At 43.0% G+C, this 12004-nt stretch overlaps 1 protein-coding gene across 5 annotated transcripts in view; it reads left to right on the top strand.

Moving 5' to 3' along the window:
- Positions 1-12004, top strand: part of myh14 (myosin, heavy chain 14, non-muscle) — a 25801-nt gene that overhangs the window by 3239 nt on the left and 10558 nt on the right. For 2 of the 5 annotated variants that reach the window (XM_031852520.1, XM_031852515.1), the window contains exons 2-20: positions 202-383; positions 2070-2276; positions 3434-3590; positions 4390-4417; positions 5341-5455; positions 5725-5772; positions 6078-6089; positions 7411-7503; positions 7628-7691; positions 7943-8041; positions 8190-8333; positions 8424-8638; positions 8733-8885; positions 9185-9358; positions 9668-9841; positions 9932-10046; positions 10455-10523; positions 11497-11702; positions 11834-11955. In XM_031852520.1, coding sequence (XP_031708380.1) covers positions 219-383; positions 2070-2276; positions 3434-3590; positions 4390-4417; positions 5341-5455; positions 5725-5772; positions 6078-6089; positions 7411-7503; positions 7628-7691; positions 7943-8041; positions 8190-8333; positions 8424-8638; positions 8733-8885; positions 9185-9358; positions 9668-9841; positions 9932-10046; positions 10455-10523; positions 11497-11702; positions 11834-11955 — 2360 coding nt within the window. In that variant the 5' untranslated portion in view covers positions 202-218. The remainder of the gene's footprint in view (positions 1-201; positions 384-2069; positions 2277-3433; positions 3591-4389; positions 4418-5340; positions 5456-5724; positions 5773-6077; positions 6090-7410; positions 7504-7627; positions 7692-7942; positions 8042-8189; positions 8334-8423; positions 8639-8732; positions 8886-9184; positions 9359-9667; positions 9842-9931; positions 10047-10454; positions 10524-11496; positions 11703-11833; positions 11956-12004) is intronic. The other 3 variants (XM_031852518.1, XM_031852516.1, XM_031852517.1) reach the window with 3 other exon arrangements.

A 12004-nucleotide genomic window follows, 5' to 3' on the forward strand; every position in this document is an offset into this window, starting at 1 on the left:
TGTGTGTGTGTGTGTGTGTGTGTGTGTGTGTGTGTGTGTGTGTGTGTCTTGACACAGAATCACATCAATGTCACTGTCTGACAGTCCTTCACTGCATCTTCCGTGCTCCAGTTTTAAGCCTCCCACAAGACAGTAGTCGTGTGACTAACGGGCTAACTTTTTATTGTTCTTCTTTTTTGGTCTCCCGTGTCTTCTTTCTAGTGCCAGCAGAACGAGTCATGTCCAAGCCAACGGGGGGCGGTGTCAACGATGTCACCCACTTCCTGTCGTCTGGGGCAATGCCCGGGTCTCCCACCTCCAACTCCACGTTCTCCACCGCCAGCCAGGCCGACTGGGCGGCTAAAAGGCTGGTGTGGGTGCCATCAGAGAAGCATGGCTTTGAGGTAAGGCGGGTACTGAGCGAAATGGCCGACTATATGTTTCCAACAAGCACGAACATCAAATTTACAATCTTATTGGATGTAAATAGATTCAACTCTAAATTAATGTTGAATTTCAGGGCTAAATGTAATTTATTTTTTACAACTTGTTTTCCCGTTTACCACTATCTTAGTGTTAATCCTCTGGTAAATAATTAGTTCCAAGTGTATGTCTTCAATTTGAGGTGTGTCAAACAGGTGAGGCAGAGCAGCACAGGGTGTGTGAGCATTTTGTTTGCATGCGTCACCATGTTTTACGAGGTTTCTGTTCCCATGACAATACCCTGTTTTCCATGCTTTCCTTCGTCCTTTAGATTCCTTAATATGTCTTGTGATGCTCTCTCACACGTTTAGGCCTAATGACTGGCACAAGGCCTGGGTCGTAATAATCGCTTGTTCCACTTTTTCTTGGTACTTGTGTAATGCACGTTATGAGTTTTTCATTGTTGCATATTGTAGCATGTGACATATGAATTTGACGTCCTATCTGAAGCTCCCTCTCTCTTCTGCACTGGTTTCACAGTGAGCTCTATGAATAGAACAATACTCTCCTTCAGCCTAATGTTAAGAGGCCGTTGTAGCGACACTGACTTCATTTCACACTCATGATCTGAGAATGGCACTGTAGGACAAACGCACACACACACACACATACCGTATATAGAAATTCATACAGTATAACACACACAGAGAGTGACACGCACTTTTAATATTCTGAGCATGTAGTTCAATCTGTGACTAATCTACACCCACACACGCGCAAACACAAACAAGCACATAGTTTGTGTGTTGTGCATGTTAAGCAGAGAGAATGAAGTGTAGCAGATCAGAGTCCTGTGACCTGGTCAGAATCAGAGTTTTACTACTTCCTGTCCAACGAGCACAAGACCAACAGCAGGACAAGAGATGTCCTCTCTGCTGTCGCCATCTATTCTGGTCTGCTGTCGGATACAATGACCGCTCTTACTCCAAAGCTCTCTGGCAGAGATTCTGTCAAACATTTGCACAAATACATTTATGTTAGCTTCATTTTATATGTAGGCCAGCTGGGTTATGGTAGAATTAAAGTCGTTTTTTTGTGTAGCCCAGTACCTACAAATAAACAGTATGGCTACACTGAATTTCATTTTTGATTGACAGATACATTTTTTTAATCGATGTTCTGCCTTCTAGGTAGCTGTTGGCTTTTATTATGTTCTGCACAGAATGAATTAACTTTTTTCAAAATCTTGAGACTAGTAACTTCAGCACAGCTTCACAGTTCGATCTGTTTTATTTTTAATCTAATTGATGACGAAACTCTTGTTGGTGCATCAAAGGAAGATGCTAAATCCCAGATTTAAAACGTCTGAGAGGATCTGAGTCAATGCAAGAATTATAATATTTTACAATAACTCCTTTCAAAAGATTGATTATTATTTATTGATTATTGTGGAATTGTTTTACAGACAGCATATTTCGTAAATGCATTGCTTGTTTGGCCCCCGATTGTAAAATTGGTACTTTGACAACGATTCATGCAGACATTATGTTCACTAAAGCAAGTTTAAAGTCTCTGCATTTTGAATCTCACATTGAACAGAAACACTTTCTTCCTTTATCTACCGTACTGTCTTCGTTAACTCTCTCTCTCTCTGCCTCCGTCCCCAGTCGGCCAGTATTCGGGAGGAGCGTGGTGATGAGGTGGAGGTCGAGCTGACAGACAGCCAGAGGAAGGTGACTCTGTCCAGGGAGGAGGTGCAGCGGATGAACCCCCCGCGCTTCAGCAAAGTGGAGGACATGGCCGACCTCACCTGCCTCAACGAAGCCTCGGTGCTGCACAACCTGAGAGAGAGATACTACTCTGGCTTGATCTATGTGAGTCGACGATGAAACGATGAAGAACTCGTTCACAGCGTATAACTAATAAAGAAACCTGTGGACACGGTTCTCACACCAAAGCACATGTTCACATACATGCATTTTTGTGTGCACATTCAGTCTGTGTTGTACAGTACATGCGTCGGCTCCTCTGGCATCTCCTGTGTAACCGATATGAGAGGTGAGGAGTCTGTTTACAAAGTTGTTGGTGTGTGTGGTGGCAGTGGGAGGCATCTCCAGTTTCTCCTGCAGAAAAGGGGGAGGAGAGACATGAGTATAGATAGGAGTGGAAGTTATGGTGATGTAAGCCAATGATAATTGACATACCCAGGAAGCATAGTAAAGTAGAATAATACATAGGCAATTAAATGTAGTTAAGCTGCCTTTTAATGGGATGGAGGATCATGCAGGGAGTACAGAACAAGGCAGGAGCAGGGATAGGTTGTTGGAAGAGCTTCGAGAGGCGTGTTACAATATGATAAGATTTATGGTTTATGTATCGTCGGGCGGATATTAACATGTGACTAACAGTGCTGTGTAGAAAATACAATCACTGGGTGCATTTACATGAGCCAAAATGTTAATTTCTGAATAAACTGACATTTATAAACTTACAAAAATCTGAACATTTACAGAAGTGGGTTCTCGATGCAAGAGTCTGTTTTTTGCATTTTGATAATGTGTAATGAGGATACAGAGCATTTACATTGTGATGTGATTGGTGTTATGCGTATGGAGCAGCAGTCTGGAAATAGATGATAAACTGAAATCAGTTTAATTTTAAATTCCCTGACCGCTCCGATAAGGTTTCCCTGTGTCACAATAAGTTAATTAATGTAATGAGGAACAATACCGCTGGCCTGCGTAATATATTGAACCAAGCAGAGTTGCATTGAGCGCTTCACGCTTGGTTTACCGCTGCACTTTCTGCTGAAACAGTAGTTTAATAAGAATATGCTACTCCTGCAGTATCAAGCCACCCACAGTTATTGACAGTCTCCTTGACTCCTTAACTCAAGTGATTGAGCATGTGGACGGAGAGAGAGAGTTCTGTCACAAACAGTAGGTTATCAAACAGACCGAGAGCAAAGTGATTCTGACTGCACTGTGACGATTAGGTCACTGTAAACCTCTCTGCTCTGTGTTTGTTCCAGACATATTCAGGGCTGTTCTGCGTGGTGGTGAACCCTTACAAGAACCTGCCCATCTACACAGAGGCCATCGTGGAGATGTACCGGGGCAAGAAACGCCACGAGATGCCCCCCCACATCTACGCCATATCAGAGGCCGCCTATCGCAGCATGCTCCAAGGTACCCAACACTATCTGTGGCCTCTTACTCCTGACTAACTCCGTCGCCATAGCTAACCTACACACCTGCTATCAGCTCAACTGGCCTGAAACATGAGACTGATCTTTGATCGCTGAGCCGCACCATGAGCGCTATTTGAAGGTGTGGCGTATTCCTGACTGGTGGCTCTTATCAAACGCCTTTAAAAGTGAAAACAAATAGGCAAGACGGTATTTTTTTGCAACAGAGAGATCTAGGTGTGGCACTCCCACAGATGCGTTGACATAGCATATTTGTTGTGGTGATGATAGTGAGCAAATATGCATGACTGACATTTTTTTTTAGGCCCGAACTGTCACGTTGAGCTCATGCGAGAGCTAAAAGCAGTTAAGATCTGATTGAGGACTGTCTCTGCCTCGGGGTGTCCTCCTGAGATAATGAAACAGGCCAGATGAGTCTGTGTCTATGTACTTGCCATTACCTGTCCCCCTCAGGGCAGGTTGTAGGTGTGTTACCGCAGTGACTAAACCTGTAGGACCAGTACGAATTCTACACTGAAACTGTGGGAATCTTAAATAATACATGATAATGTTGCAAACAGTGTTCACCCATTGGCGACCAGCGTCGTGTGGTTGAGCAGCCTAGTGTGTTATTCCAAGGCATCAAATGTCCGACATGCGTAGACTTTCAAATAGTTGGGATCCTTGTAGCCGTTTGATGTTGACTTTGCTGTCTTGTCAGCAATGTATTAAAGCACATGATTAACACTCGTCTCATCTGCCTGTCACTCATTTGTCTTCACATTGTTTTTCTCTCACAGACAGAGAAGACCAGGCAATCCTCTGCACGTGAGTAGCCTGCTGTAGGACGCCAGTGTGTCTGTCTGTGAATGCTAATGTCTGCCTCTGTTGGAGTGTTTGTGTCTGTGTCTGGTGTGCTGTCTGGTGTCTATGTGTGCATTGGTGTGCGTTGGTGCCTCCATGCGGATGTAATTGTAATGGATTCAGATTTCAAGTGGATCAAATTAGATTATTTTTATTCAAATGTAACGATCAAAAACATATGAAATCAGAATTAAAGGGTGAGCACTGCTCTGCTTCTCACATTCGTCTCTATGCAGCTAATGATACATCTGTTGTTTTTTAATGCAAATGTACAAATGCAGGACATACCAATGTTCAAACTGATGTCCGTTATGGGCCACTGTCAAACATGGATGTAAAGAATCGGGCCAGAAAAATGACATCTCAGCAAAAAAAGTCCGGCCTGTAATGTGAATGCATCCCCCTGTCTGTTTGTAGCCATGGTTTGTCTGCCTACCTGCTTGCCTGAGGGCCAGCCATCCGTCTCCCTGTCATCATGTCTTCCTGTCAGACTCTTCCTGTCATTGTCAAGGATCCCACTTTAGGCTCTTCTTAAATCAGTGTATTTGGGGCGAGGCGTCTGCTTCTTTTAGATCTCTTACAGCTGCTATTTTTACTCCATTCTCCTTCGTTCTTCTCCAAAAGCAACAAATCTGTCACGGCCTGTATCCTTCCCACCTGCTTTCTGTTTAGACCTGTGGCTTTGAATGCACTGCATGGGCTCTATATTTATTGGTGTAATGAATGAGTAGTTGGCCCTTGTTCCTGTGTGTTCTTTCTTTTTTAAATGCATATGTATATACTGTGTGTGTGTGTGTGTGTGTGTGTGTGTGTGTGTGTGTGTGTGTGTGCGCGTTTTAAGGTGGACCGTTTTGTAAAGAGAATGGTATTTATTGTGTGTGTTCCAGAGGCGAGTCTGGAGCTGGGAAAACGGAGAACACTAAGAAAGTCATCCAGTATTTGGCTCATGTTGCCTCCTCCCATAAGGGTGGCGCTCTGGGTAGGAACAAGGAAGCTGTACAGGTATGTCACAGTAGAGACACCGCAGAAGTAAAAAATAAATAGAGCAGCTGGAAAAACTACATTTATAAAAAAAAAAAAAAAAAAAAATAGAAGGGCCCTCTAGGAACATGAAGAATGAAGGAACAACAGGAATGATGGTGAAGAAGTGATGAAGGAGCGTGGAGGAGAAAGAAAGAAATGTGATGTAGGATAAAGCTTTAGGAATCTAACATTAAATCCCCTCTTTCTCTTCTTTCTGCGTTGCCCCTTTCTCTTTCCTGCATGCTAAGATGGACGGCTCTAAGTCCTTACCAAGAGGCTGTTCTTTGGTGAACAGGGTGAGTTAACTCTGTCCTGTTGTCCTGTCCTGTGCTTTTGTCCCTTCCTATTTCCTGCTTAATGAACTCCACAACGATACAGAGTAGCCTTAAACTTTAACATCAGGGCTGATGTGCTTCCTCATAACAGTTAGACCTTGTATAGTATATTTGAGTTTGCTTGTTTGTATTCCTTTATTTGTTGTTGTTATTGTTGTCTTATTTGTCTTTTTTGTTTGTTTGTTTATCCCCCCCATATATTCCCCCCCCCCCCCTTTCCCCCCCCCCCCAAAATGTCCCCCCCCCCCCCCCCCCCAATTCGTCAGAGTATGCAATATGTGAGTATGAAAGTATTATATAAGACAACTTGGGGTATATTTATTGGAAGTTACCTTTTGTAGAATATTTACCAGAGCTGAAATGATTCTCTTGCTTCATAACGAGAATCATTTCTTGATGCGGAGTGATGCTTTTCTTTCTGGGTCTTTTAGTTTTGGCACGTTTTTATTCTATTCTCCTCAGTACTGATGTTTGGCTTCCCTTTCCCAGTGACTTGTAAACGCATACATGCATTTCTGCTGGAGAGGCGGTTTTAATCTAATGAACTGTACTGTGTGTGTGTGTGTGTGTATATGTAGAATGAGTGCAGGTGTGGCTGTGTTGCCCCATCTACGTGAGTTTGTAGCAAGTGAACAAGTGTACACATTTAAATGTGTGGTTTTGTTCACGTGTGTAGTGAGCTGACCATGTGTGTCTGGAGATGGGGATGGCTTGTCGGCATTCTTGTACAGTTTCTACAGTCTAACGACCTCCTGTAAGCTGCAGTAACTCCCTACATTGGCTGCTGTTGTGCTGATTCTGCATCAACAGGAGCTGCACTGGCAATGCGACAGCTGCAGTAATGCATTGCAGCTAGCAGTATGGTGTTAGCATTCAAATCTGTAGCTTCCCTCTGCCGTTGTTTTTCTACAACAGTGGTTCTCAACTGACTCTTCTTTGTTGGTTTCTAGAGATGGCTTTTTAATAATGTGATATTGAGATTAATTTTAATGAATAAAATGTAAAACAAGATTGATACAACAGCGTATTGCTGCTTAGCGTATGCTAGAAAAACAGATCAGTAACATTAAAATGTGATGAGATATTTCTCACTTTATAACAAGGAATGTTTTCTGTCAACAATATAAAATACTACCACTGATCTTGTTATAACGTGAAATGCTTCATGTTGTAATGTTTATATTGTAATAACGTGAAAAACAACTTGTTATAACAAAGAAACGTCTGCGTTATAACATGATACTGATCCTTTTTCTAGCTTAGCAGCAATACGCTGCCATATTGGTGCCCTTATTATTGATTGCTAAACTAATGAGGGCTCGTTACTTTTGTTGACGTTGAGAATCATTTGTTTTGGGTTCTTGGGATGGTGCGTGTGTATTGATGCTATTTTGGGCCCTAAAATGCACCATTTTGTGTCACTGCTCTTCAAGGATGAGTCACACTTTTTTGTGTTTTACATAACCTATCAGTAGGTACTACAAAGAGAGCAGAATTAGATGGTGCATTTTAGCAGATAGGCCCTATGGAAGAGTTTATGTTGGGGCTGTAGTCTTTGTCGTGCTGTTAATCTGATCTGACGTCTCCTGTGTGTCTCAGGGCGAGCTGGAGAGACAGCTCCTGCAGGCCAACCCCATACTGGAGGCCTTCGGCAATGCAAAGACTGTCAAGAATGACAACTCCTCTAGATTTGTAAGAGCAGACAAGATATATTATGCAAACAGATAATGTTTATTACCTTCTGAATCTATCCTCAGTTTGATCATTTTTCATAAAAATCAACTGAAACATAAAACCACTTTTTCTTCTTCTTCAGGGTAAATTCATACGCATTAATTTTGATGTAGCGGGGTACATCGTTGGTGCCAACATCGAGACCTGTATCCTTTAACAAGACAAAAAATGTATAAAAATGTAATACACTCTTGCTCTCTAAGTAAGCCGTTTCATTTACAGCAAAGTTTGGTGACTTTGTACATTTATTGTTTCACTCTATTGTGAAACTCTGGTTAATGGAGTACTCGCTTTTAGGGTGTTCATTTAAAAAAATGTGCAACATAAATTGCATCTTTATAAAGGTTTACACACATATAGTACATACGTGTATTTGTCCATGACCATATAAATCCAGACCTCCTTGAAAAGTCCCGGGCCACCCGTCAGGCCAAAGATGAGAGGACGTTCCACATCTTTTACCAGTTGCTGTGTGGAACTTCAAATGAGACAAAAGGTAAAGTACAATAGTCGACCAAAGTGTGATCATCAAATATTGCTATACTACAGAACATGCTGTCTGTTATTTTGGTGAAAATGTTTCTATGTTCTGTAATAATGAATGTCTTTTCCGTTTCACTTTTTGTTTTTATTCCCATCCCCAGCGGACCTGCTCTTAGGAACTGCTGATGAGTACCGCTTTCTCAGCGGAGGGTCCATCCCTGTTCCTGGTCAGAGCGATTCAGATAACTTCACCCAGACCATGGACTCCATGGTTATAATGGGCTTCAACCCGGAGGAGTCGCTCTGTAAGAGAAAAGAGAAAGTAGTTTTTGCTTTCTGTCATTTGATCGTTGCTATAAATCACCGTCCCTCTCCCTGTCTCTTCTCTTCCTCAGCCATGCTTAAGGTGATGTCTTCTGTGCTCCAGTTGGGGAACATTTCCTTCATGAAGGAGAAGAATCACGACCAGGCCTCTATGCCTGATAACACAGCTGCTCAGAAGCTGTGCCATCTGCTGGGCATCAATGTGCTGGAGTTCACTCGGGCCATCCTCACTCCTAGAATCAAAGTGGGTCGAGAGTATGTGCAGAAGGCCCAGACGAAAGAACAGGTAGGATTAATGTGCATAGACGTTTGTTCTCATCACGATAAGTGGACATTTGTCCCTGTGGAGTGTATCTAACTGTATACCCTTCCTCCTCTAGGCTGACTTTGCTGTGGAGGCCCTGGCTAAGGCCACATATGAGCGTCTTTTCAGATGGCTGGTCCAGAGGATCAACAGAGCTCTGGACCGCCGACAGAGACAGGGAGCCTCCTTCATAGGCATCCTCGATATCGCTGGATTTGAGATCTTCCAGGTTTGTTCATGTAATGATGGTGTGTGTGTTTGTTTGAAGTAGGTTATTTATACAGTTTTAACATGAGGGATGATGGTGGAACTGATGAGGGATATTTCTTTTTTTTCATGCGTGCCTGAGCATTTTCCTTTATTTCTTACAGTTTTAGGTTTGGGAAGCATTATAAGCATTCAGGGGCGTGGGGTTGTCACCAGTGAAATGTCTTGACAAATGTCAGGCATACAAGCGTGTTCATGTTGTTCCATAGTTTAAATCACGTTAATTATTGAGTCTTTCTTTGCTTCCCCAAATCCCTGCAGCTGAACTCCTTTGAGCAGCTGTGCATCAACTACACAAACGAAAAGCTGCAGCAGCTCTTCAACCACACCATGTTCATCTTGGAGCAGGAGGAGTACCAGCGGGAGGGCATTGAGTGGAACTTCATCGACTTTGGCCTTGACTTGCAGCCCTGCATTGACCTCATCGAGAAACCAGTAAATACACACAGAAACACAAACGTTGTTTGGTTAAAGGATCACACATTATTACCTGTTAAATGATTAGAATATAGATGCTGATAGTCCACATTTACTTACCATATAAATAGCGTGCATTGGTTGGTGATTAAAGTTCAGGTTGCAGGACCTGTGGCCCACAGAACCTCATCACTTCACCACACCCACAGATGAAGAAGTGAATAAAAGAACATAAATAGAAAACAAAAACATGCAGGCACACACTTCTCATCTTGAATTATAAAGAATCACAACAAATGGTGTTGTTTTTGTCCCCGTCTCCGTTAGGCCCACCCGCCTGGTGTTCTGGCCCTGTTGGACGAAGAGTGTTGGTTCCCTCGGGCGACAGACCGCTCATTTGTGGAGAAAGTGTCTGCTGAACAAGGCACCCATCCAAAATTCTTCAAACCAAAGCAGCCACGCGGGGAATCTGACTTCTCCATCATTCACTATGCTGGCAAGGTATCCCATCATTTCTTAACATCTTTCCGTGTCTGCCATCTTTCCCATTCACAGTCATCAACTAAAATCCTCCCCTGTGATGTATCTCAGGTGAACTACAAGGCACATGATTGGTTAGTGAAGAACATGGACCCTCTGAACGACAACGTGGCGTCTCTTCTGCACCAGTCGTCTGATCATTTTGTCTCAGAGCTTTGGAAGGAGGGTGAGACTGATTTACTATCACGTTCTTTCCCCACCATGTTCAGTAAACCTATAAAGTGTAGACTTGATACGTGTACAGCATTAAATATAAATGTACTTTTAACTGAAAGATATTTTTATGCCCTGCATTTTTTTTTTTCCAAGTTTCTCATGTATAAATAATAAGCTTTCTGGTTCATAATGTACTAATTTAACTGTATTTATCTCTCTTTCATGCAACTATTCTATCTATCTCTCTCTCTTTCTGTTCATCTCTCCTCCTCCTGGTTCTCTCCTGTGTCCTCTTGCTCTTTTCCTTCTGTTCTTTTCTCTTCTCTCTCCACTAATTCGGTGCTTGCTTGGACTCCATCTTTCCTACCCTTTTTTTCTTTCTCGATGTGCCTTCCTTCCTTCCTCCTTCCTGCATCAGATATTCAAACTCTTCCTCGTGTGTACTTCTTTGACTCGTATGCCACACTACAGGCTAATGGCTCCGACAGTAGGTTTTTCTCCTCCTCTGTGTGTCACACACTCACATTCCTCACTCTCACCTCTGCTTACGTTACTCCTTTGTATTCTGTCTGCCCGCTGTTTAAATGTAGTGTGATATTTTAGTTTGTATTTGTGCTGTAGTGTCACTGTGCTGTTTGCTCAGTCGCTTTTCTCTTTCACCAAGTGTTTGCTTCTAGTGACAGTGCTGTGCTTGTGTGACGTAGCTTTTTCCATTTATGAAGAAGTAGTCCACCATGGTTGTGTAGAAATGTGAAAGTGTCAAGGTAGCAGCATGCTCATTATTAGTCATAAAAGAAAACACATTCAGGATCACATAACGGTTGTGTTGCACAATACTGCCACAACCAACTGCCACTGGAGTGGTTTCATGAAAACCTGCCAGGCAGAAATGTGATCCTGACTGAGCTCTGGAGATGCGTTGGCATTCAGTACTAACATTCAAATAGCAGCCACGATATTGGTCTAATTGTATTATTATTGTAGATGTTTGGCAAATATATCATGCAACTGTCAAATCAGGAACATAATATATGATCTTTCTCTTGTTTTAAATGATAGACAAACAAACCTGCAGGCATGCCTGTCGTGACATGTTTACAACTTAAAATCTTTAAAAACAGGTTAAGCTAGACAACTTGTTAGGCACCCGCACTAACACCCGCACTAACTGTGTATGTGTATCTTACTGGCCGATATGGATGGGCAAATATATTCTGTTGGTATTGGCTTTAAAACCATGTCATTGCATCTCTACTGAACTCCTCCATTGTCTACCATCTGATATCATCTGTTGATAGCTTGATAGCAGATGTGTAAGCAGTTGTGAAATCATTCCGCCCACAGCATTAGTGTGGCCTTCACACATACATCATCATGCCAAATCTGGCAAACACTCTCTTCATTCCACTAAACTGATAATTGCTGCTGAAACTGAGGCCCTGCTCCATGTTTTGGTCCAGTGGACAGGATTGTGGGTCTGGACCAGGTGTCGTCAGGAGAGAACAGCGGGCCGGTCACGTTCGGATCGTCGGGGCTGAAGACGAAGAAGGGAATGTTCAGGACCGTTGGTCAGCTTTACAAGGAGTCACTCACGAAGCTAATGGCCACGCTGAGGAACACTAACCCCAACTTCCTGCGCTGCATCATCCCCAACCACGAGAAGAGGGTAAGACGGGGGGGCTGGATAGGCATGTGGACACTGTTTTAAATCAAAACATGCAAGAAAGCTGGAGAAATGTCTGAGTTAAACTTTCAATTCTTTTCACTCTTTACCTTCTCTTGTCTGCATGTCGTCAGCCTGGTAAGCTGTCTCCCAATCTGGTTTTGGACCAACTGAGGTGTAATGGAGTGCTGGAGGGGATCCGTATCTGCAGACAAGGCTTCCCTAACCGCATCCCATTCCAGGAGTTCAGACAGAGGTGTGTGTGTGTGTGTGTGTGTGTGTGTGTGTGTGTGTGTGTGTGTGTG

The sequence above is a fragment of the Anarrhichthys ocellatus genome, unplaced genomic scaffold (assembly GCF_004355925.1).
Source record: "Anarrhichthys ocellatus isolate YVR2014 unplaced genomic scaffold, GSC_Weel_1.0 scaffold13, whole genome shotgun sequence".
Lineage (NCBI taxonomy): Eukaryota > Metazoa > Chordata > Actinopteri > Perciformes > Anarhichadidae > Anarrhichthys > Anarrhichthys ocellatus.